Source organism: Chelon labrosus (genome assembly GCF_963514085.1).
Source record: "Chelon labrosus genome assembly, chromosome: 7".
Taxonomy (NCBI): domain Eukaryota; kingdom Metazoa; phylum Chordata; class Actinopteri; order Mugiliformes; family Mugilidae; genus Chelon; species Chelon labrosus.
This window is the reverse complement of record NC_140343.1, coordinates 325,458-352,514: the sequence shown is the minus strand read 5'-3', so window position 1 is coordinate 352,514 and position 27,057 is coordinate 325,458. Positions and strand designations below refer to the sequence as shown.

At 43.5% G+C, this 27,057-nt stretch overlaps 3 protein-coding genes across 4 annotated transcripts in view; all 3 read left to right on the top strand.

Moving 5' to 3' along the window:
• Nucleotides 1–9,841, top strand: part of frem1b (Fras1 related extracellular matrix 1b) — a gene marked incomplete at its 5' end in the record, with an annotated part of 36,725 nt that extends 26,884 nt beyond the window's left edge. Inside the window, 4 exons of the mRNA XM_084548963.1 lie at nucleotides 20–175; nucleotides 1,119–1,231; nucleotides 7,331–7,416; nucleotides 7,619–9,841. Coding sequence (XP_084405089.1) covers nucleotides 20–175; nucleotides 1,119–1,231; nucleotides 7,331–7,416; nucleotides 7,619–7,824 — 561 coding nt within the window. The 3' untranslated portion in view covers nucleotides 7,825–9,841. The remainder of the gene's footprint in view (nucleotides 1–19; nucleotides 176–1,118; nucleotides 1,232–7,330; nucleotides 7,417–7,618) is intronic.
• An 864-nt stretch (nucleotides 9,842–10,705) lies between these two features.
• Nucleotides 10,706–17,273, top strand: rab3b (RAB3B, member RAS oncogene family). Its single transcript, XM_084547964.1, has 4 exons — nucleotides 10,706–11,134; nucleotides 13,286–13,404; nucleotides 13,478–13,602; nucleotides 15,384–17,273. The coding sequence occupies exons 1-4, from the start codon at nucleotides 10,841–10,843 to the stop codon at nucleotides 15,566–15,568; spliced, it is 723 nt and encodes a 240-aa protein (XP_084404090.1). The 5' UTR covers nucleotides 10,706–10,840; the 3' UTR covers nucleotides 15,569–17,273.
• A 712-nt stretch (nucleotides 17,274–17,985) lies between these two features.
• Nucleotides 17,986–27,057, top strand: part of nrd1b (nardilysin b (N-arginine dibasic convertase)) — a 37,219-nt gene continuing 28,147 nt past the window's right edge. Inside the window, exons 1-12 of one of the 2 annotated variants that reach the window (XM_084548876.1) lie at nucleotides 17,986–18,352; nucleotides 19,071–19,274; nucleotides 19,348–19,600; nucleotides 20,710–20,791; nucleotides 20,868–21,021; nucleotides 21,141–21,214; nucleotides 21,298–21,393; nucleotides 23,339–23,461; nucleotides 23,607–23,664; nucleotides 24,345–24,418; nucleotides 24,589–24,658; nucleotides 24,732–24,809. In XM_084548876.1, coding sequence (XP_084405002.1) covers nucleotides 18,225–18,352; nucleotides 19,071–19,274; nucleotides 19,348–19,600; nucleotides 20,710–20,791; nucleotides 20,868–21,021; nucleotides 21,141–21,214; nucleotides 21,298–21,393; nucleotides 23,339–23,461; nucleotides 23,607–23,664; nucleotides 24,345–24,418; nucleotides 24,589–24,658; nucleotides 24,732–24,809 — 1,394 coding nt within the window. In that variant the 5' untranslated portion in view covers nucleotides 17,986–18,224. The remainder of the gene's footprint in view (nucleotides 18,353–19,070; nucleotides 19,275–19,347; nucleotides 19,601–20,709; nucleotides 20,792–20,867; nucleotides 21,022–21,140; nucleotides 21,215–21,297; nucleotides 21,394–23,338; nucleotides 23,462–23,606; nucleotides 23,665–24,344; nucleotides 24,419–24,588; nucleotides 24,659–24,731; nucleotides 24,810–27,057) is intronic. The other variant, XM_084548877.1, reaches the window with a different exon arrangement.

The window sequence follows — 27,057 nt, the reverse complement described above, 5'->3', positions numbered from 1 at the left end:
ATGTCTCCTTCTCCATCAGTTCCACAGTCTGACTCCTCTCCGTCTGGAGGAGCTGCAGCCGGGTCAGTCTGACAGGACTCAGTCTCATGGTCGCCTCCTGGAGGAACTCGGAGTCAGAGAGTCTCTTCAGAAGGATCAGCCAATGAGGAGACGGCAGGAGCTTCGCCAGCGCAAGGTACACACACACACACACACACACACACACACACTAACAGTCATATCATTGCATATCGTTGTGTTATTGTTGGGTTGTTGTGTTGTTGTTGTTGTGTAGTCGTGGTGTTGTTGTTGTGTAGTCGTGGTGTTGTTGTGTTATTGTTGTTGTGTAGTCGTGGTGTTGTCATTGTGTTGTCATTGTGTTGTTGTTGTGTAGTCGTGGTGTTGTCATTGTGTTGTCATTGTGTTGTCATTGTGTTGTTGTTGTGTAGTCGTGGTGTTGTCATTGTGTTGTCATTGTGTTGTTGTGTAGTCGTGGTGTTGTCATTGTGTTGTTGTTGTGTTGTCATTGTGTTGTTGTGTAGTCGTGGTGTTGTCATTGTGTTGTTGTTGTGTAGTCATTGTGTTGTTGTGTAGTCGTGGTGTTGTCATTGTGTTGTGTTGTGTAGGCATTGTTTTGTTGTGTAGTCGTGGTGTTGTCATTGTGTAGTCATTGTGTTGTTGTGTAGTCGTGGTGTTGTTGTGTAGTCGTGGTGTTGTTGTGTTGTCATTGTGTTGTTGTTGTGTAGTCATTGTGTTGTTGTGTAGTCGTGGTGTTGTTGTGTTGTCATTGTGTTGTTGTTGTGTAGTCATTGTGTTGTTGTGTAGTTGTTGTGTTGTCATTGTGTTGTTGTTGTGTAGTCATTGTGTTGTTGTGTAGTCGTGGTGTTGTCATTGTGTAGTCATTGTGTTGTTGTGTAGTCGTGGTGTTGTCATTGTGTTGTTGTTGTGTAGTCATTGTGTTGTTGTGTAGTCGTGGTGTTGTCATTGTGTTGTTGTGTAGTCGTGGTGTTGTTGTGTAGTCGTGGTGTTGTCATTGTGTTGTTGTGTAGTTGTTGTGTTGTCATTGTGTTGTTGTTGTGTAGTCATTGTGTTGTTGTGTAGTTGTTGTGTTGTCATTGTGTTGTGGTCTTGTCTCCCAGACGTCAGTCAGCAGCTGGTGTCCTGATGGATGGACTCTCCACAGCTCCTCCTGTTTCTTCCTCAGTTCATCTGAAGCCAGTTGGAGCAGCGCAGAGAGAAGCTGCTCTCTGCTGTGAGTCCAGACGTCCTCATGACTCTACATGACTCAACATGACTCAACATGACTCTGTATGACTCTATGTGACTCTATGTGACTCTACGTGACTCTATATGACTCTGTATGACTTTGTATGACTTTGTATATATATTTTTTTTATTTAATCTTTATTCCAGACACAATAAGCGGTCCATAGCAACGACAACAAACAAAATAAACAGAGAGATAAAAAGACAGACACACAGACAGAGAATCAACGCTCCACATAATTCATAAGCAGGCTATCCCACCAATGTTTTCTAAGCCTGGATGAATACCTATAGCAGCTCCTATTTGGGCTAGTCAAAGCCACAATAATGCTGTTCCCCGAGTTATCCAGGCGGCACATAAAACGATACATTAAATTTCTTAGAAGTGCTTCACAGTTGGGTACATTTAAATAAACAGAGAGTTGGCTAGCACTGTGCCACCTGGGCACCTGAAGCAACAACCTCAGTCCATCATTATAGGCCACTATGAGCCGCCGCATACTGCTTTTCCTATAGCTACACCAGAGGTGAGCTGTATACATAGGGGTACAGAAAGCTCTGAAAAGGGAACATTTAACATCAACTGAGCACATACTAAACCTACGAAGGAGCATATTAGCTTGTGCATATTGCTTCGAACACTGCCTATAAATATCTCTATCATCCTGCCAATCATCAGTAAGAAAATGCCCAAGATACTTTGTCTCCTGACATATCATGAGCGGATTATCATCTAGAATAAACAAAGGAAACACTAGTCTCTTGTCCTCTTTGCTCCTGACTATCATTACATTACTCTTCTTGACATTAAATTTAATGTCATAATCCTTTCCATACTGTGAACATACCTTTAGCAAACTTTGTAGACCAGCACTGTACGGACTAAAAATAACCAGGTCATCAGCATACATTAAATGCTTTACAACAGTATTTCCAACAAGACAGCCTGTGTTACATGTGTTCAGCTGTCTTGACAGGTCATCCATGTAGACATTAAACAAAATAGGAGACAAAATGCCACCTTGGCGAACACCATTTTTTACATGAAACGGGGCCGACACAACATTACCCCATTTAATCCTCACTGTTTGGTTGGCATACCAGAATACAAGTATTCTAAGTATGAACTTTGGAATACCTCTGGCTGACAGTTTCAAAAATAATTTTTCATGATTGACTCTGTCAAATGCCTTAGACGCATCTATGAAACGATTTCCTTAAGAGCATAAATGCACATGTCTGTACTATGTTTTCTTTTAAAACCAAATTGATTATCCATGGTTAGAATGAACATTTCTATTCTTGTTAATAAGATCCTTTCTAGCACTTTAGATAAAATACTAGCAAGGGCAATAGGTCTATAGTTATCCATGCAGTTTAGTTTCCCAATCTTGTCCTTAATGACAGGCACTAGCAGAACAGAGGTGAGAGAATCTGGGAGAACCCCATGGATCATGAAACCTGTGAAGCACATTGCGAGCAGAGGGCTAAGCCTATAGCTGGCATTTTTTAAGTGCTCAGCTGTTATAAGATCTATACCACAAGCCTTGTTGCTTTCTAACATTCCAATGACTTCATATACATTGTCAGGTCTAATAATCATGTTCTCAGAAGGGTCAACATTTTCTACCATCAATACATTACTTTTAACACAGTTAAATAAATTACAATAGTGTTCACGCCAGAGCTCAGCTATCATGGCAGGTTCACAAGCACCCTCTATATTAGATGGTAGGGAAGTTTTACAGTTGTTCATAATTCTGACCTCTTTCCAGAAATCATTGGGATTATTAACCCTCAACTTCCTGGCGAGGGAATCAGCTCTCATTTTGTTCTCATATCTTTTTATATAACGAAGTGCATATTTATATTTTGCATTTGTAAGTTTTTTATGCTCAAACAAAGACCCTTGTCTAGGCCTCCCTGCATGTGACCAGAGTTTGAAAGATGTGACTCTGTATGACTCTGTATGACTCTGTATGACTCGACATGACTCTGTATGACTCTGTATGACTCTATATGACTCTGTATGACTCTATATGACTCTACATGACCCTGTATGACTCTATATGACTCTACATGACTCGACATGACTCTGTATGACTCTGTATGACTCTATATGACTCTGTATGACTCTATATGACTCTACATGACTCTACATGACTCTACATGACTCTGTATGACTCTACATGACTCTACATGACTCCACATGACTCTACATGACTCTATATGAATCTATATGACTCTAAATGACCCTGTATGACTCTACATGGCTCTGTATGACTCTATATGACTCTGTATGACTCTACATGACTCTACATGACTCCACATGACTCTACATGACTCTACGTGGCTCTGTATGACTCTACATGACTCTGTATGACTCTACATGACTCTACATGACTCTGTATGACTCTACATGACTCTGTATGACTCTACATGACTCTATATGACTCTGTATGACTCTACATGACTCCACATGACTCCACATGACTCTACATGACTCTATATGAATCTATATGACTCTAAATGACCCTGTATGACTCTACATGGCTCTGTATGACTCTACATGACTCTACATGACTCCACATGACTCCACATGACTCTACATGACTCTACATGACTCTGTATGACTCTACATGACTCTGTATGACTCTACATGACTCTATATGACTCTACATGACTCTGTATGACTCTATATGACTCTGTATGACTCTGTATGACTCTATATGACTCTACATGACTCTGCATGACTCTACATGACTCTACATGACTCTGTATGACTCTACATGACCCTGTATGACTCTACATGACTCTGTCTGACTCTACATGACTCTGTATGACTCTATATGACTCTACATGACTCTATATGACTCTATATGACTCTACATGACTCTATATGACTCTACATGACTCTACATGACTCTGTATGACTCTACATGACTCTACATGACCCTGTATGACTCGACATGACTCTACATGACTCTGTATGACTCTACATGACTCTGTATGACTCTACATGACTCTACGTGACTCTACATGACTCTGTATGACTCTATATGACTCTACATGACTCTACATGACTCTACATGACTCTATATGACTCTACATGACTCTACATGACTCTACATGACTCTATATGACTCTACATGACTCTACATGACTCTATATAAACTCTATATAACTCTACATGACTCTACATGACTCTGTATGACTCTACATGACTCTGTATGACTCTGTATGACTCTATATGACTCTACATGACTCTACATGACTCTGTATGACTCGACATGACTCGACATGACTCTACATGACCCTACATGACCCTACATGACTCTATATGACTCTATATGACTCTACATGACTCTACATGACTCTGTATGACTCTACATGACTCTATATGACTCTACATGACTCTACATGACTCTACATGACTCTGTATGACTCTATATGACTCTATATGACTCTACATGACTCTACATGACCCTGTATGACTCGACATGACTCTGTATGACTCTACATGACTCTGTATGACTCTACATGACCCTGTATGACTCTACATTACTCTGTATGACTCTACATGACTCTACATGACCCTGTATGACTCGACATGACTCTACATGACTCTGTATGACTCTACGTGACTCTACGTGACCCTGTATGACTCTACATGACTCTGTATGACTCTACGTGACTCTACGTGACTCTACATGACTCTGTATGACTCTATATGACTCTACATGACTCTACATGACTCTATATGACTCTACATGACTCTACATGACTCTGTATGACTCTACATGACTCTATATGACTCTACATGACTCTACATGACTCTATGTGACTCTATATGACTCTATATAAACTCTATATGACTCTACATGACTCTACATGACCCTGTGTGACTCTACATGACTCTGTATGACTCTATATAAACTCTATATGACTCTACATGACTCTACATGACTCTACATGACCCTGTATGACTCTACATGACTCTGTATGACTCTATATGACTCTATATGACTCTACATGACTCTACATGACCCTGTATGACTCTACATGACCCTGTATGACTCTACATGACTCTGTATGACTCTATATAAACTCTATATGACTCTACATGACTCTACATGACTCTACGTGACTCTACATGACTCTACATGACTCTACATGACTCTGTATGACTCTATATGACTCTACATGACTCTATATGACTCTGTATGACTCTACATGACTCTACGTGACTCTACGTGACTCTGTATGACTCTACATGACTCTATATAAACTCTACATGACTCTGCATGACTCTACATGACTCTATATGACTCTACATGACTCTACATGACTCTGTATGACTCTGTATGACTCTACATGACTCTATATAAACTCTACATGACTCTACATGACTCTACATGACTCTGTATGACTCTACATGACTCTGTATGACTCTACATGACTCTATATAAACTGTACATGACTCTACATGACTCTACTTGACTCTATATGACTCTATATGACTCTGTATGACTCTATATGACTCTACATGACTCTGTATGACTCTGTATGACTCTACATGACTCTATATGACTCTACATGACTCTGTATGACTCTGTATGACTCTACATGACTCTACATGACTCTGTATGACTCTGTATGACTCTACATGACTCTACATGACTCTGTATGACTCTACATGACTCTACACGACTCTATATGACTCTATATGACTCTACATGACTCTACATGACTCTGCATGACTATATATGACTCTACACGACTCTATATGACTCTACATGACTCTATATGACTCTACATGACTATATATGACTCTACATGACTCTACATGACTCTATATAAACTCTACACGAGTCAGTTTTCTTCTTGTTCTGACATGAAATGACTATTTGAGGTGAAATAAATATTTTTTCATCTTCTCCGACCCTTCTCATTTACCCTATTAGTAGTTTGTTAATGACTCTGTCCACACAGCAGGGGGCGCTGCTGCTCAGACAGTTGTGGACCTTTACAGTTTTTTCCAATTGCTTAAATACAATTTTGCAAACTAGGCTGGTTTTATCAAAATACTAACACAATTCACCAAACCACTCACCCAAACTGCAAAATACCTCATATATCCCGCAAAATGAAGCACTTCAACCAAAATCAAACTTTTGCACCAGATGGCACACACTATTTTTGTCTTGACACATTTTTGTCTAACCAACTACACACTGTTGGGCACAATGAAAAGCACTCTCATCTTTATATGCTTTGCTATAATACTAACATAGTTCAAACTGTAGAGAATTCTCCAGATTGTTCACATGCACAGAAATATTTACAGATACACACACGTGCTATTGAAATATTTATTTTTTTATTTTTCACCAAAGTCAGTGCAACATATGCACAGCAGATATATTTACATTGGAGTGAGCTAAAATATGCTCACAACACAGTAAGCTGAAAAATACAATGTGCAGAAAACATGTGCAGAAAAAATGTGCAGATAGAAATAAATAAATAAATAAATAAAGAGGAAAGCAAAATAATTAGACAGCATCCTGCCGGACAGCTGGGTCTGACCACAACGCCTCGTCCACGTCACATTCTCACCCTCCCTCTTCCTCTTCCTCTTCCTCTTCCTCTCTCAGCAATGTCTTCCATTGTTGTAAAAGAAAAAAAGATGCTCACCTGTGGTCTTTAATTGCTTACTTCCTGATTGAAGTGTTAACAATTACATAACACCTGTTTGGCCAGGTGGCACATATAGTGGCCAATGAGCTCATGTAGTGTCATTTTAAATGGCAGTGTTTTGAAATCGCAAACATGTGACTTTATGTCAGATTGTTGTGTCTTATGCCGAGAACCGCGTTCAGTACACTTAAAAAGTGTCATTTAGAATTGCAAAATGTGTGTAAAGCAGAAAATGTGTTTAAAGTTTTGGAGATTTGAGACGAGGTTTTGCTCCCTACGTGTCAGTTTAAATATTTGTGCTATCCATGTCATTTTAGTGTGTTAGCAACTGGAAAAAACTGTAAGTTACCTCAGACTGTGGATGATGATGTTTTCATGGTTGCAGCTTTAACAGCAGTCTGAGCAGCGTGTCGTCCAGAAGAGACGTCAACTGGCTCTGGAGGTTCGCTGGGAAGAAGCCATTTTGGATCGGTGGGAGAAAGCTTCATTTATTCAGACTGATCTAATTTAGTAGTTTAATCATCTGTTAACTCACAAACTCTTTTCTCTGTGTCGCTGTTGTTTTCTGTCTCAGACCTCGACACGTCAGTTTTTACATCAGGTTGGTGACTTCCATTCTCAGTTTGTGTGACTTCTTCTCCTCCTCCTCCTCCTTCTTCCTGTTCTTCCTCAGGTCTGTCTGGAGGTCCAGGCCGATGGGCGTGGCCTGACGGGCGCTCTCCATCGTTCTCCAGACTGAAGGAGGCGCCGCTGAGTGACCCTCGGTCTGACGAGGCCTCAGGCTGCGTCCTGGTTGAAAACCCCAGAAGATGGATCTCCACCAGCTGCTCAGCAGAGACTCACAGCTTCATGTGTTCATCTCCAGCTCACCCTCACTGAGGCTGGGCTTCATCCTCTGCACGACTTTAACTTCCTGTAATGATTTTAACGAAGCTGCTCTGTACATCAGTGTCAGATTAAAGTCGCTGGATAAAGTAAAACATGAGTTTGGACGTTCTCTGTGAGGTTCTCTGCCCTGTTCTCTTTCATGGTCTCTGTGACGTTCTGTTTTGTTCTCTGTGAGGTTCTCTGTGAGGTTCTCTGCCCTGTTCTCTTTCATGGTCTCTGTGACGTTCTGTTATGTTCTCTGTGAGGTTCTCTGCCCTGTTCTCTTTCATGGTCTCTGTGACGTTCTGTTATGTTCTCTGTGAGGTTCTCTGTCGTGTTTTCTGTTACGATTTCTGTTATGTTCAATCAGACCTGGCTTCTTTTAAAAGCTTCTAAATGTTCAACGATCTGAGGACCGGTGAGAACGTGTCCTTCATGACTGCATCTAGAACATGAACATGAATCTAGTCATGAGTAAATAAATAACGAGTCCATCACTCAGCTCTGAATAAATCACATCAAGAAACAGTACTTCCGGGAAAACGACAGCGTGTTACCATGACAACCAGCATGCAGGTACTCTCAACTCCACTAGATGGCGACATCCATCAATTCACCTGCTCCAGGATCAGCTGATCAGTTCCATAACATTAAATAATAACAACAATGATACTAATAATAAGAAACAGTCCATGTTCAATAATAATAATAATAATAATAATAATAATTTTTAAAATAAACTGCTCCCACGGCGCATGCGCACAGCTAACAGAAACTAAAGAAGCCGCTGTCATCCTGACTGATCTCCATGTTTGATTCTCTGCTATGACTCATAGGACGCAGCGGCTGCTCAGAGCTGCTCTCTGATTGGCTGCCTGGGCCGCAGAGAGCTGCTCTGTGATTGGCTGCCTCGGCCTCCTGCAGGAGACGGCTGGGTTCATTGAGAGACTCCTCTCGGTGCTCGGTGCTCGGTGATCTGCTCCACCTTCAACTAACGCAGCATGACAGCGTGAAGCGGCCGGAGCAGAGACGACCAGAGCCCGTTAACCCCCCCGCAGAGGAACCGATCCGGTGATTGATCCATCGGTTCATTGATCTCCTGACCACAGACATCTGGATCTTCTGGATCAGTTTGAGGAGACGCCGACAGAAGACCCGCCCAGCAGAGGTACACACTGACACGCAACAATACACACACAATACAGACTAATACACACTACACACAATAATACACATTATAACAACACACACAGACAGTAGATCCAGAAACACCGTTCACACCTGAGCTCATTATATTTATATATATTTATATCATCTTCATCACGTGCTCTTCTTCATCAGCTGTGAGGTGCATGTGTGTGTGTGTTACAGTGTGTTACAGTGTGTTAGTGTGTGTGTTACAGTGTGTTACAGTGTGTTACAGTGTGTTAGTGTGTGTGTTACAGTGTGTTAGTGTGTGTGTTACAGTGTGTTACAGTGTGTTACAGTGTGTGTGTGTTACAGTGTGTTACAGTGTGTTAGTGTGTGTTACAGTGTGTGTGTCAGTGTGTGTTACAGTGTGTTACAGTGTGTGTGTGTTACAGCGTGTTACAGTGTGTGTGTGTTACAGTGTGTTACAGTGTGTGTTACAGTGTGTGTTACAGCGTGTTACAGTGTGTTACAGTGTGTGCTACAGTGTGTGTTACAGTGTGTTACAGTGTGTGTGTGTTACAGCGTGTTACAGTGTGTTACAGTGTGTGTGTGTTACAGCGTGTTACAGTGTGTTACAGTGTGTGTGTGTTCTTCTATCGACTCTCTCAGTCAGTTGTTTCTGATCGATCAGTTATTGATGGAGACTCGTTCTGAGGCTGAGGTGTTGTGTGTTGTGTTGCGTTAGGCCCCCATAGACCTCCTCATAGACCTCCTCATAGTCCTCTTTATAGACCTCCGCATAGACCTCTTTATAGACCTCCTCATAGACCTCTATATAGACCTCCTCATAGACCTCTATAGACCTCCTCATAGACCTCTTCAAAGACCTCCTCATAGACCTCTATATAGACCTCCTCATAGAGAGACCTCCTCATAGACCTCTATATAGACCTCCTCATAGAGAGACCTCCTCATAGACCTCTATATAGACCTCCTCATAGACCTCTTCAAAGACCTCCTCATAGACCTCTATATAGACCTCCTCATAGACCTCCTCATAGACCTCTATAGACCTCCTCATAGACCTCTATATAGACCTCTTCATAGACCTCATAGACCTCCTCATAGACCTCTATATAGACCTCTTCATAGACCTCTTCATAGACCTCCTCATAGACCTCCTCATAGTCCTCTTTATAGACCTCCGCATAGACCTCTTTATAGACCTCCTCATAGACCTCTATATAGACCTCCTCATAGACCTCTATAGACCTCCTCATAGACCTCTTCAAAGACCTCCTCATAGACCTCTATATAGACCTCCTCATAGAGAGACCTCCTCATAGACCTCCTCATAGAGAGACCTCCTCATAGACCTCTTCATAGACCTCCTCATAGACCTCTATATAGACCTCCTCATAGACCTCTATATAGACTTCCTCATAGACCTCTATATAGACCTCCTCAAAGACCTCCTCATAGACCTTTATATAGACCTCCTCATAGACCTCTTCAAAGACCTCCTCATAGACCTCCTCATAAACCTCTATATAGACCTCTTCATAGACCTCCTCATAGACCTCCTCATAGACCTCTATAGACCTCCTCATAGACCTCTTCATAGACCTCCTCATAGACCTCTATAGACCTCCTCATAGACCTCTTCAAATACCTCCTCATAGACCTCTATAGACCTCCTCATAGACCTCTATATAGACCTCCTCATAGAACTCTTCAAAGACCTCCTCATAGACCTCTATAGACCTCCTCATAGACCTCTATATAGACCTCCTCATAGACCTCTATAGACCTCCTCATAGAACTCTTCAAAGACCTCCTCATAGACCTCTATAGACCTCCTCATAGACCTCTTCATAGACCTCCTCGTAGACCCGTCATGAGGTGGTTGAATGATTCCATGTTTCCAGGACATCTGTCTCTGACTCTGTCTCTCATCTGTCCTCAGATGGCGAAGGCAGACCAGCGCTTCGGTCAGAGGGACAGCTCCGACCAGAACTTCGACTACATGTTCAAGCTGCTGATCATCGGTAACAGCAGCGTGGGGAAGACGTCCTTCCTGTTCCGCTACGCCGACGACTCCTTCAGCAACTCCTTTGTCAGCACCGTCGGCATCGACTTCAAGGTGAAGACGGTTTATCGCAACGACAAGAGGATCAAGCTACAGATCTGGGTGAGTGGAGGGAGGAGAGAGGGAGGGGGGAGGGAGGGAGGAGAGAGGGAGGGGGGAGGAAGGGGAGAGGGAGGGGGGAGGAGAGAGGGAGGGGGGAGGGAGGAGAGAGGGAGGAGAGAGGGAGGGGGGAGAGAGGGGGGAGAGAGGGAGGAGAGAGGGAGGGGGGAGAGAGGGAGGAGAGAGGGAGGGGAGAGGGAGGTGGGAGGGAGGGGCTAACTGGAAGTAATGATGATGATAGTGATGATGAAGATGATGGTGATGATGATGAAGGTGATGATGATGGTGATGATGATGATGATGGTGATGATGGTGATGATGATGATGATGATGATGGGGATGATGATGATGATGGTGATGTTGGTGATGATGATGATGATGATGATGATGATGTTGGTCTCTGCAGACCAAAGAACCTTCTTCAGTTGACTTTAGAGTGTCCCATGTGTCTCTAGTCCAGACTGAATGTCTCTTTGTCTCCAGAGTGTCTCTTTGTCCTCCATCGTGAGACCACTAGCGCCACCAGGCTGGACTTCTGTTGAATTAGGGGTTTTAATTAATTGACATTTATTTGTAGAAATCTGTTTTCACTGCGCCCAGTGACAGCTGGGACCAGAGCTGGGACCAGAGCTGGGACCAGAGCTGGGACCACAGCTGGGACCAGAGCTGGGATAGGCTCCAGCACCACCCACGACCCTTCACAGGAACAAGCGGTCACAGAAGATGAATGAATGAATGAATGAATGAATGTTTCCCTGTGATAGTGAAGAGTTAATTGTTGGTTATTTTCTTGAGAAGAAACCCAGAAGCTGAATGAACCCCGGTTCTATTGGTTCTATTAATAAATGTAATGGGATGTGAACCCAGTCTGTCAGTAACAGAGACTGGATGTTCTGCTCTGAGCTGCAGCTCCTTTCATCACTGGTGATGTTGTTGCCATGGCAGCAGCGCTTCACACACACACTAACAGCGCTGTCTTCGGCGGCCATTAAAGGACCTCTTGGGGCGAAGAGGTTGAGACCTGGCAGGAGACGGAGGAGGGGGAGGAGACGGAGGAGGGGGAGGAGACGGAGGAGGGGGAGGAGGGGGGAGGAGACGGAGGAGGGGGAGGAGACGGAGGAGGGGGAGGAGGGGGGAGGAGACGGAGGAGGGGGAGGAGGGGAGAGTAAAAACAGACTCGACACATAAACAGAGGAATTCTGCTGCTAGCAAAGCATCATGGGAGTTGTAGTCGTTAGTTCTCCAAGGTACAGTATTTAAGATGAACCCGCCCACTCTCAATCTGCGCTGTGATTGGCTGCAGGCCATTATCAACCTAAACGCACAAAATGAGGAGGAAACAGCAGAGACTCTGAGAGGAAATCAGGATGGTCAAGTGATCAGGTGATCAGGTGATCAGATGGTCAGGTGGTCAAGTGATCAGGTGATCAGATGGTCAGGTGGTCAGGTGATCAGGTGGTCAAGTGATCAGATGGTCAGGTGGTCAAGTGATCAGGTGATCAGATGGTCAGGTTGTCAGGTGATCAGGTGATCAGGTGGTCAGGTGATCAGGTGATCAGGTGATCAGACACTTTTGGTCTTGTTGTTTAGTCCAGTGATGTGTTTACTATTATCTTTAAAGAAACAGAAAAACAGAGTCTGACTGAGAAACAACAGGGATTGTTGAGTCAGAGCTAAATTTAGAAGAACTGCAGTCAGAGCAGCTGTAGAGGAGGAGGGAGGGAGGAGGAGGGAGGAAGGAGGGAGGGAGGACAGATGGAGGGAGGAGGATGACGGGAGGGAAAGTGATGAGGCTTAGCAGGTGTAGGAGGAGGAGGAGGAGGAAGAGGAGGTGGTAGGTGGTCCCGAGGGTCAAGAGGTTTCGATGTCCACAGAGGTGCTGGTCGGCACGTGAGGTGTTTAGGAAACATCTGGACATTCCAGCTACAGGAAGTGACCAAAGAGCTGTTAGAGGATAATTAGCCTCCTAGCTAACAGCTACAGAGCTACATTAGCTTTAATCTGAGACCTGGTGTTTGAAGGACCTTCTCTTGAGCCTCTGGTTTTGGTCCCCACCACCTCCTGCACTGTTCCTGTCATTGCTTTTATTTTGAAAAGCTGTGGGTCGGTGGAAGGTTCCTGGTTTAATTACAGCAGGGGTGCGTTTGTTTTCAGGACACGGCGGGTCAGGAGCGTTACCGCACCATCACCACGGCCTACTACCGCGGCGCCATGGGCTTCATCCTCATGTACGACATCACCAACGAGGAGTCCTTCAACGCCGTCCAGGACTGGTACGTGATTGGCCGGGACCTTCACCTGTGATCAGACGGAGCTGAAACTGATGCTTCATGTGTTCGTTTCCAGGGCAACACAGATCAAGACATACTCGTGGGACAACGCCCAGGTCATCATGGTTGGAAACAAGTGTGACATGGACGAGGAGAGAGTGGTACCCCCTGAGAAAGGAAAACACCTGGCCGACCAGCTAGGTGAGACAACTAGAGGCAACTAGGGACAACTAGAGACAACTAGAGACAACCAGAGACAACTAGACACAACTTGAGACAACTAGGGACAACTAGGGACAACTAGAGACACCTAGACACAACTAGAGACGACTAGGGACAACTAGGGACAACTAGAGACACCTAGAGTTAACTGGACACAACTAGGGACAACTAGGGACACCTAGAGACAACTAGAGACAACGGGACACAACCAGAGAAAACTAGACACAGCTAGAGACAACAAGACACAGCTAGAGACAACTAGAGACAACGGGACACAACCAGAGAAAACTAGACACAACTAGAGACAATGGGACACAACCAGAGAAAACTAGACACAGCTAGAGACAACTAGAGACAGCTAGAGACAACTGGAGACAACTAGAGACAATGGGACACAACAAGAGACAACTGGACACAACTAGACACAGCTAGACACAATAGAGACAACTAGACACAACTAGAGACAACGGGACACAATCAGAGATAACTGGACACAACTAGAGATAACTAGGGACAACGAGACACAACTAGACAGAACTAAAGACAACTAGAGACAACTGGACACAACCAGAGACAACCAGAGACAACTAGAGACAACCTCCAGGAGGTACACTGCAGTTACTGATGGTTGATGACTGATGATTGATTATTAACGGCTAGAGAACGGACTGCCAGAGGACGGACTGACAGAGGACGGACTGATAGAGGACGGACTGATAGAGGACGTTGCCTGGAGTGAATGTGAATGTTGCTGCAGAGGCAGAATCTCTGATTAAACTGTAAACTTTATCTCTGAGTGGAGTTTGTTGCTGCACATATGCAGCAGCTAAAGACATGAAAAGACATTACAGCTGACTTGTCCTCTCAGCAGCTTTGAGATATTTGTGAAGAGGGAAGAGTCTGAAGACAGCAAACAACCTGCAGAGGCTCCAACAGATCAGACCACACCCAGCTCAGCTCAGAGCTGCTTCGTTCAAACAACCCTTGTTTAAATAATCTTCAAATTTAAATCTTGTTCATTGAATCTTGTTCTGACGAGACTTTAAGATTAAGATAAGATTAAGGTCTGTCGGCCAAGTATACTTGTGTATACAAGGAATTTGGTCTCTGCATTTATCCCATCCGTGAATTAGTGAACACACAAAGCACACAGTGAGGTGAAGCACACACTAACCCGGAGCAGTGAGCTGCCATGCTACAGCGGCACTCGGGGAGCAGTGAGGGGTTAGGTGCCTTGCTCAAGGGCACTTCAGCCGCTTTCTACCGGTCGGGGGTTCGAACCGGCAACCCTCCGGTCACAAGCCCAAAGCGCTAACCAGTAGGCCACGGCTGCCACGCTAACCAGTAGACGTCGGACTGGTTGTCATAGCGACACATCCACACTCTTAGGTCCAGATGGAAAGTTACCAGACATCTTTTTACCATTCCCTCCTTACGTGATGACATAAAGCAGAACATCCGTCCCTGAGTCAGTCTCTGACGTCCAACAAATCTGAATCAAAGAGATCTGGACTCATCATGTCTAGAGTCTGTTAATGATCTGATACTCACCTGGACCTGAAGGAACCTGTTCTGATCCTGTCTCCAGTGAGAGAGGTCCAGATGTGATACTTGGTTACTGGGTTCGGCCCTCACTGGTCTTCATTGGTTGTCCCAGACCTGGCCTAGAGCCTTGGGTCTGTGGGTCAGCATGAAGTGTCAGTATGGTGCCTCCATGTTTTCCTTAAACCGGTTCAACTAGTGTCTCCGTCCTCCTCCAGGCTTCGAGTACTACGAGGCCAGCGCCAAGGAGAACATCAACGTACGGCAGGTCTTCGAGCGTCTGGTGGACATCATCTGCGTGAAGATGTCCGAGCGCGTGGACGTGGAGATGCCGGCGGCTCCGGGCTCTAAGACCACCAGACTGACGGACAAGCCGGCCCAGCTCCCTCAGAAGTGCTGCTGATCGTTGCCATGTCCACGAGAACAAAACTTTCCTCACACTCTGCTTCAGTCCGGTCCTTGTCTGTGAGCTGACATTCACCTCATTCACCCCCATCCCTTCTCCCAGCATCAGAGGTCAGAGGTCAGAGGTCAGACCTGGCAGTGTGCTCCAGTCTGAGGGTTTGTTTGTTGTAGTTGTTTTCAGACCGGTTTATTAAATGAGAATGAGTTTATCAGGATGAATAACATCATTTACTTTTAAATGGAGTGGAGATATTCAAACATCTACTCAGCTTCAGAACATCATGTCCAGAACATTATACGACGGACGGAACCAGATTCAGACCTGATCATCAGCGTCGAGTCCAGAAAGAAAATAAAATAGATACAAATAAAGTCAGACTGATCTAAAATACCAACATCTAATGACGTCAGCTCCAGAGACCAGACAGAAAATAAAATCAGATTAAAGTGTTTCCACCACAGAGAGTCTCCTGCTCCTGTCCTCCTCAGAGCTCCTCCCTGCTGAGGGATTCAGCTGAGGGAGTCAGGAGTCTGGACTCCTTCTGCTGGAAGTGTCTGGAGATGTTCTAAAGATGGACTTGTCCAGCTGATAGAGACTTGGGTCGACCCAGAACTCTGCAGAGATGAAGAATCCTTGTTGTTATTGATCAGAGAAGATGTAGAAGAAGAAGAGTTGACGACGTCAGATGATGAAGGTGTTGACTCTCATGTTGTTGTGTAGATCTCAGCAGATTATCATGACCTGAAGGTCAGTTCTCTAGCAGAACATCCTACACCAGAACCTCTGCTGTCCTCCAGACCATCCTCCACCGGTCTGACCATCTCTGGCCTCTCACTGCTGCTTCAGGGCTTCACCACCAACGCACAACTCCAGGTGGAGCTGCAGCCGCCATCAGAGGTAAACTCCTGATGAGACCACCTCCACATGTGGTCAGAGATCAGATCAGTGTTCACACCTGGACATTAATCTGGACAGGTGTGATTGGACTGAGTCTGGCCTCTGATTGGCTGCTGCAGCCCTGCCTCACGGTGGTGTTCAGCTTTGCACTGTTCAACTCTCCCACGCCACTCACTTCTCCTTCAGCAGCTGTTGTCACGTAGCCGCCATGTTTCCTACATGACTGTGTGTGTGTGTGTGTGTGTGTGTGTGTGTGTGACGTCAGCTGAGAAACAAGGAGAAAAAAAACTTGTGTTTATTCTTAAATATTATGACGAAGATAAAAACTATATCCTGCCAAGCCGTTACCATAGCGACCAACTTCCCCCGTGTGTCTTCATGTTGACGAGGATCAATAATACTGAACATTGTCTTCATATGATTATTTTCTAAGTGACTTTGTAAATGATAGAGTTAGAGATGATGATGTGTTCATGGGTTTATTTTTATGGCGTGTAAACCAGAGTTTCTGTAAACTTGTTGTCTTACAGTTCACTCCTGTCCAGGAGAAGCACAAAGTGATTGTACAAAGATATTGTGAATGTTTGTATATTATAGATGAATTTAGTACAATAAAAACCACAATCTTTAATCGGGACATTCATCTCGTCTTCGTTTCCTTTGGAGCCTTTTAAACTGAATAAATCTTCTGGTTCATGCTGAATTCAAATCAAACAGAAAAGACATCACATAAAAATATGAATTAAAAAGAAAATGAAAGAAATGACTAAAAGAAGCTGTGGATATTGTTTATTGTTACAGATGTACATACAGTTTATTTGTTTTAATGAGAGAAGTGCTGCTTTTAGTTATCTTTAAAGGAAGAGAATGAACACTCCTTACACATGTTATTTCATTTTTAGATATTTTTATTTTATTTATGGATGAACTGTGAGGAAAGAAATTCCACTTATAGCTGAAATGTAATGAACGGGCCATTTCTTATGTTCATTGTCAGTAGTTAAGTGGCTTTAGTTAACCAAACTAGATTTATCCCCAGAGCAGCTTTGCTGTAGTTTAACTTCTTCCAGTAATAAAGTAATGGTAGTTTGGAAAGCTATACTTTCAAAGTAGCTTCACCAACACTGTTTTTTTAAAACTTTTTAATCATGCATTATATATTGCTTAAAGTCAATATGCTACATGAATTGGTTAATGTAGGCATACTAAACACATACTTTATAAATACACACATATATATATATATATATATGTGTGTATTTATATGCCTTCACAAATGTCTGTGCACGGCCCTGCTCCTGTTATATCTGGAGGATTTAATGACGGAATACAATCAAACAATAAATCACATCAGAACTCAACATACAGTCTTTGTAATGAAAACCAAAGCCACACATTTCAGAGAAAAGGAAAATGTAGAATAACAAACAGAGCTGTTTCTGTTTCGCTTCCTTCAGAAACATTCTGGAAGTGGACAAAGACAGGAGACCACATGAGACAGAAACGTGAGACCAGAATGAACCAATATTACATATCAGAGGTTCAGGTTTCATGTGTCTGGCGCTTTGTTTACTTTCAGGACTTGTTTTGTTATTTTTATGAAGAAATGTAGAAGATTCTGATCTGATGTAGATATATTCAGGTTTATTATTATCTTTATTTATATCTTTATTTACGGTCGACTTTGTTGTTATTTTGATTTTTTTAAACGCGTTTTTCAAACAAACTTTACATGTGACAGATTCGACCAATCAGAATGCCGGTCTGTCTGTCGTTGACGTGCTCTCAGCCAATCAGAGGCTCGTACTGGACGCCGCTGTTCGGCTGTAACCAGGCTTCTTCTTCCCTTAAACTTCAGCCGCGCTCAGCTAAAAACAAACTCAGGTGAGCTGCTCCTCAGACCGACGGACCGGGGTGAGACCGGGTGGAGACCGGGTGGAGGCAGGGCTCAGAGTCCAGGTGGAGCTCCCTAGCTACCGGCCGAACCCATCAGGCCTGGTCCGGTCCGGTCCGGGTGGTTTCAGTCTGAAGAGGATTAGCTAACACTCAGCTAGCCGCTTGGTTGCTAAATCCTCCGAATTACTCGCCGGTTCAACGGTTTAACTCCTTTAAAGTGACCTTTCTTAACGTTTATGTCTTTATAGAAACGTTACTTGTGAATAATTTGACGTTAGCTCCAACCGTTAGACCGCTAGCTTCCTGTCGTCTCTTTCCAGCCGAGCTAACGTCTCCTTCTCTTTAATCCGTTGATATTAACACGGACTTCCGCTTAGTGAGGCTCTCCGTTCATTCCGCTCGTTCAGTCACCGCGCGGACAGACTGCGTCACCAGACTGCTTCAATAAAACCTTAATTTTAATCTTAGCTCTGTTATCAGTTAATTCACACGTGATGAAATGTATGAAGAGATGATTTTTATAGACAGTAAATTTCACTCTTAAATTCGGCATAAAAATGATCCAAAATAAATCAACACAAAGTGACAGATCACTCATCATTACCTAGAGATGATTTTATATTAAGTTAATAAATGGCTCTGATGATGTTTTATCTCCATGAACTAAATATCTGTTGATTCCTGTACGTGCTCAAACGTCTTGCAGCGCCGTCGACATGCCTCAGACCAACAAGTCGGTGGGTGGAGGTGGCGTCCCGGGTCAGCTGTCTGCCCAGGACCAGGGCGAGCCTCCGCCCCCGCCGGAGGCCAGGCTGCAGGTGGCTGCTGGAGACGGAGGGGGGAAAGCATCGGCAGACGACCAGGGAGACTCAGACATCGTTAAATCCCCCAGTGACCCCAAGACCTACAGGTGAGAAGAAGACGTCCGAGCTCAGGTTGGTGTCAGCTGACAGGACAGAATCAGCCTCACGCTCTCTCTGCAGGTTCATCGAGCTGAACAACGGCCTCCGAGCGCTCCTCATCTCTGACTTCAGCGGGACTGAAGGGAACGGAGACGAGGAAAACGCAGAGGACCAGAGGGGGGAGGAGCAGGAGGAAGAGGAGGAGGAAGAGGAGGATTCAGGAGAGGGATCAGAGGAGGACGAGGAGGATGAAGAGGAGGAGGAACAGGACAGTGACTTTGAGGAGGAGGACGAGGAGGACGCAGCGAAGAAGAAGAAGAGCTCAGAGAAACAGGTGAAGGAGACGTTTGGTCCTGATCTGTGGACGTTAACCCCGACTGAATAAAACCACACACACACACACACACACACACACACACACACACACACACACATATTATATCATATATATATTATATTATATTATATTATATTATGTTATTATACACTACCTGGCCAAAAACAAAGGTCCCCCTCTAGTATCTGGTTGGACCTCCTTTATCTCTGATTCCAGCTCATTCTCTGTATCATTGTTTCTATAATCTTCTCCAATGTCTCCAGATTTATTTCCATCCAGTGTTTCATTCATTTTCCACCAAGATCTTGTATTGATGATGGAGAGTCTGACCACTGCTCAAAGCCTTCTCCAGCACATCCCAAAGATTCTCAATGGGGTTCAGGTCTGGACTCTGTGGTGGCCAATCCATGTGTGAACATGATGTCTCATGCTCCCTGAACCACTCTTTCACAATCTGAGCCCCATGAATCCTGGCATTGTCATCTTGGAATATGATCCATTGATGGAATAACCTGGTCATTCAGTATATTCAGGTAGTCAGCTGACCTCATAATGTTGCTGAACCTAGACCTGAGCAACTGCAGCAACCCCAGATCATAGCACTGCCCCATAGCACAGGCTTGTACAGTAGACACTAGGCATGATGGGTGCATCACTTCATCTGCCTCTCTTCTTACCCTGATGCTTCTCCACTATCCTTCCAGTTTTTAATAATGCCTTGGACAGTTCTTAACCCAGTTTTAGTAGTTTCTACAATCTCCTTAGATGTTTTCTCTGCTTGATGCATGCCAATGATTTGACCCTTCTCAAACAGACGACCACAGGATGTGTCTTTAGACATGGTTGTTGAAGAAATGAGAAGCTACTCATTGCATCAGTTGGGCTTAAATAACTTGTTGTCAGCTGAAAGATAATCACCCATGCAGTAATTATCCAATAGGAGGTGAATACCTGTTTGATTAGTTAGATCCAGGTGGAGCCTTTGTTTTGGCCAGGCTGTGTATTTAATATAATATAATATAATATAATATAATATAATATAATATAATATAATATATGTGTGTGTAGCTAGATGAGAGTTGGACGTGTTTATTATCTGTGTCCAGGCAGCAGCTGCTCTGTGTATCAGCGTCGGTAGCTTCAGTGATCCAGATGACCTGCCGGGCCTCGCACACTTCCTGGAGCACAGTGAGTCTGAACTGATCACATGATCAGTGACATCACTGATCGATAACATGACATCACTTTAAATGTGTGTTTCCAGTGGTGTTCATGGGCAGTGAGAAATACCCGGCGGAGAACGGCTTCGACGCCTTCCTGAAGAAACACGGCGGCAGTGACAACGCCTCCACGGACTGTGAGAGAACCATCTTCCAGTTCGACGTCCAGAGGAAGTATTTCAGAGAGGCGCTGGACAGGTGAGCTCCTTCACCTGAACTTCCTGTTGACCTGTTGACCTGAACTCTGACTGAACCTGATTAAGAGTCCGTGGTCGGCGGCCATCTTTAGTCACAGTTAAACCGTCTCTGTGTTCCAGGTGGGCTCAGTTCTTCATCTGTCCTCTGATGATCGAGGACGCCATCGACAGAGAGGTGGAGGCCGTGGACAGCGGTCGGTAAACGTTTCCTCTCTTTTCATCGGCTGCCGTTCTCGTCTCTGGTCTCTGATGTCACTTCCTGTCCATCTGTCCTCAGAGTACCAGCTGGCGAGGCCGTCGGACTCCCATCGCAAGGAGATGCTGTTTGGGAGTCTGGCCAAAGAAGGACACCCCATGAGGAAGTTCTGCTGGGGTGAGTCACTAACACACTACTGTCTCTGTGAGGACCTTCCCCTGACCCCTGACCCCTGACCTTTCTTAATTTGATTTTAACTCTGGTAACTCTCTATCTGGAATCATTTTGATCCAGAGAATTAAAATCCTTCTGCATCACCTGGGTAGTCCTCCGACCAATCAGAGCTAAGAACCGTGTGACGTCTGCTTCTCCACTAAAACCTCAATAACTGTTTTTGCTTTAAATCCATTTCTTGTTCATATAATTTACAACAGACGTGATATTGGTTGTTTGTTCTCCTGATAACTGAACCACTGTGATGTCTGTCTGACTCCAGAATAATCCAGAATAATCCAGAATAATCCAGACGTCCATTTTATTATTGCTATCCTCCAGGTAGCATCACCTGGTTCATCTCTCAGCCTCTAGGTGGCGCTGACTCAAACTCCTTCAGCCAATCAGAGACTAATCGCATGTTCTGTCCATCACCACATTAAGCCCCTCCCACATGTTCTGATTGGCCTGTCAGATCAGCGTCCTGGTATCATCGTCATCCTCATCTGTGACACTGTCCATTCATTGAGCTTCTTCTTTTCCAGCAGATCTGTGGTGGAGGAACATTTATGTTTCATTATAGGTGTAAATGTCTGTTTCTGCAGGTTGTGTTTGACAAACTGGTTTCCAGTCTGTCTGCATGTCTCCGTCCTGGACCTGATAGACCTGCTAAATAACCAGGAGGAGGAGAGAGTCTGTGCTCATGTCTCCGTCCATAGGTTCTAATATTTAATCTGTAGATGCCTGGGAAGGTTCTCAGTTCTCCAGGTCATGGTATAACCAAAAACTGTTCAAGAAAGGTTTTTTAATCTGTTCTAAAGGATGTTTCTCAGGTTTTTAATTCTCTGATCATCATGAACAAATCTGCTGCTTTATGTAGATTCATGTTATTATTACTGAGACACATGCGGCTCAGAATAACCTTGTAACCACAGTAAGTGTCGATAAGTTAGTTCTAGTGAAACAACACATTTAAAAGTTTCTGCTTGTCTTCTTCTTCTTCTGTTAGTTCAGTCCCTACAGGGTTAGGTCATTATTACTGCCTCCTTCAGGCTAAAATTATTCACCACACTTTCATCGTCTTCTTTCGTTCCTTTCTTTCATCACTTCCTGGTTTCCTGACCTCCAGCCAGACTGAGGTCATGACATCAGAACCAGTTTAAATGAATTAATGTTAATAACTTTAATCAAAGCTGTCTCTCTGCATGTTCATCATTTCTTATTTTTGAATGTTCTCAGTCTGAACTAAAGCTTCTTTAACCTCTGCTTGGCTTCAGATGACCTGTTTATTTATTTCTGCTCCGGCCTCCATGTTTTTGATACGACTAAACGAATCAGATCAGATTAACAGATGTGTTGAAAACAATGAGCTGTGTTAATCTGAATCCATGATGAGACTCTGAAGTCTGAACTGAATCTGAGGAGCTCAGAGAGATAAGTCCAAGGTGTTTCCAACCTCTTCTCTTGGTTCAGTCTGATTCCATCCAGGTTGTCCTGTCCTGTATACAGGTATATAGACGGGTCTGTATACCTGTATACCAGACAGGTATATAGACGGGTCTGTATACAGGTATACAGACCCGTCTATATACCTGTATACCAGACAGGTATATAGACGGGTCTGTATACCTGTCTGGTATACAGACCCGTCTATATACCTGTATACCAGACAGGTATATAGACGGGTCTGTATACCTGTCTGGTATACAGACCCGTCTATATACCTGTATACCAGACGGGTCTGTATACCTGTCTGGTATACAGGTATACAGACCCGTCTATATACCTGTATACCAGACAGGTCTGTGTACCTGGTCTGGTCTTTAGAAGGCACAGACAGCAGTAATCAACACATGTGACCGGACTGATGATGATGACGGTCTGACTCCGCCTCTGTTTCTCCCTCCAGGAAACGCTCAGACATTAAAACACGAGCCCAGAGAGAAGCAGATCAACACGTACCAGCGGCTCAGAGACTTCTGGAGGAGATATTACTCTGCTCACTACATGACGCTCGCCGTTCAGTCCAGAGGTAGAGACTCAGAAACATCTTCATGAGAACTGTGAAACTCTTAATACCTCCAGATATTACTCAGCTGCTCGTTGTAGTTCACACATTAGCGTGTTAGCGCCGTATGCTAATGTGTGAATGTTAACCTGACACTGTTGTTGTTTAGAGACTCTGGACACTCTGGAGCAGTGGGTCAGAGACATCTTCATCACGGTCCCCAACAAGTGAGAAAACACAACACACATACTGTATATACACATATACACATATACACATATACACATACTGTATATACACATATACACACATACACATACTGTATATACACACATACACAACACACATACTGTATATACACATATACACAACACACATACTGTATATACACATATACACAACACACATACTGTATATACACATATACACATATACACATACTGTATATACACATATACACACATACACAACACACATACTGTATATACACATATACACAACACACATACTGTATATACACATATACACATATACACATACTGTATATACACATATACACATATACACACAACACACATACTGTATATACACATATACACACAACACACATACTGTATATACACATATACACAACACACATACTGTATATACACATATACACACAACACACATACTGTATATACACATATACACAACACAACACACATACTGTACACATATACACAACACACATACTGTATATACACATATACACAACACACATACTATATATACACATATACACAACACACATACTGTATATACACATATACACATATACACAACACAACACACATACTGTATATACACATATACACATACACACAGTGAAAGACACCAGGAAGTGAACATGTTGTGTTGTTTCCAGTTGTGAACCTCGACCAGACTTCTCTCACCTCCAGCAGCCGTTTGACACGCCAGCCTTCAACAAGCTCTACAGAGGTCATCATCATCATCACCATCATCATCATCACCATCATTATTATTATTATTATTATTATTAATATTATTAATCGTTTATATTCTAATCAGGTTTTTATGTGAGGGCTGTCAGGAGATTAAAACTTTAAAGAATCATTCAGGTCATCTGTGAATCTCTTCATGTGTTTCAGTCGTTCCTGTGAGAAAGGTTCATGCTCTGACCATCAGCTGGGCCGTACCTCCACAGGGAAAATACTACAGGTGAGTCTGTTTCTGACCTGCAGGTGAGTCTGTTTCTGACCTGCAGGTGAGTCTGTTTCTGACCTTGTTTCAGAGTGAAACCTCTTCATTACATTTCCTGGTTGATCGGACATGAGGGAGCCGGCAGCATCCTGTCTCTACTCAGGAAGAAGTGAGTCATGAAAATACATGAATTTGTACATTGATGAATCAGATGAGACTGACTGATGAATCAGATGAGACTGATGGATGAATCAGATGAGACTGATGGATGAATCAGATGAGACTGATGGATGAATCAGATGAGACTGATGAATCAGATGAGACTGACTGATGAATCAGATGAGACTGATGAATCAGATGAGACTGATGAATCAGATGAGACTGACTGATGAATCAGATGAGACTGACTGATGAATCAGATGAGACTGATGGATCAGATGAGACTGATGAATCAGATGAGACTGACTGATGAATCAGATGAGACTGATGGATGAGACTGATGAGACTGATGAATCAGATGAGACTGACTGATGAATCAGATGAGACTGATGGATGAGACTGATGAGACTGATGAATCAGATGAGACTGACTGATGAATCAGATGAGACTGACTGATGAATCAGATGAGACTGATGGATGAGACTGATGAGACTGATGAATCAGATGAGACTGATGGATGAATCAGATGAGACTGATGGATGAGACTGATTGATGAATCAGATGAGACTGATGGATCAGATGAGACTGATGAATCAGATGAGACTGATGGATGAATCAGATGAGACTGATGGATGAATCAGATGAGACTGATGGATGAGACTGATGGATGAATCAGATGAGACTGATGGATGAATCAGATGAGACTGATGGATGAATCAGATGAGACTGATGAATCAGATGAGACTGATTGATCAGATGAGACTGATTGATGAGACTGATTGATGAGACTGATGAGACTGATGAATCAGATGAGACTGATGGATGAATCAGATGAGACTGATGGATGAGACTGATGGATGAATCAGATGAGACTGATGGATGAGACTGATGGATGAATCAGATGAGACTGATGGATGAGACTGATGGATGAGACTGATGGATGAGACTGATTGATGAGACTGATGGATGAGACTGATGGATGAATCAGATGAGACTGATGGATGAGACTGATGGATGAATCAGATGAGACTGATGGATCAGATGAGACTGATGAATCAGATGAGACTGATGGATCAGATGAGACTGATGGATGAATCAGATGAGACTGATGGATGAGACTGATGGATGAGACTGATGGATGAATCAGATGAGACTGATGGATGAGACTGATGAGACTGATGGATGAGACTGATGGATGAATCAGATGAGACTGATGGATGAGACTGATGGATGAATCAGATGAGACTGATGGATGAATCAGATGAGACTGATTGATCAGATGAGACTGATTGATGAGACTGATGGATGAATCAGATGAGACTGATGGATGAGACTGATGGATGAATCAGATGAGACTGATGGATCAGATGAGACTGATGAATCAGATGAGACTGATTGATCAGATGAGACTGATTGATGAGACTGATTGATGAGACTGATGAGACTGATGAATCAGATGAGACTGATGGATGAATCAGATGAGACTGATGGATGAGACTGATTGATGAGACTGATGGATGAGACTGATGGATGAATCAGATGAGACTGATGGATGAGACTGATGGATGAATCAGATGAGACTGATGGATCAGATGAGACTGATGAATCAGATGAGACTGATGGATCAGATGAGACTGATGGATGAATCAGATGAGACTGATGGATGAGACTGATGGATGAATCAGATGAGACTGATGGATGAGACTGATGGATGAATCAGATGAGACTGATGGATGAATCAGATGAGACTGATGGATGAGACTGATGGATGAGACTGATGAGACTGATGGATGAGACTGATTGATGAGACTGATGGATGAATCAGATGAGACTGATTGATGAGACTGATGGATGAGACTGATGGATGAATCAGATGAGACTGATGGATGAGACTGATGGATGAATCAGATGAGACTGATGGATGAATCAGATGAGACTGATGGATGAATCAGATGAGACTGATGGATGAGACTGATGGATGAATCAGATGAGACTGATGGATGAATCAGATGAGACTGATGGATGAGACTGATGGATGAGACTGATGGATGAATCAGATGAGACTGATGGATGAGACTGATGGATGAGACTGATGAATCAGATGAGACTGATGGATGAATCAGATGAGACTGATGGATGAATCAGATGAGACTGATGGATGAGACTGATGGATGAGACTGATGGATGAGACTGATGGATGAGACTGATGGATGAATCAGATGAGACTGATGGATGAGACTGATGGATGAATCAGATGA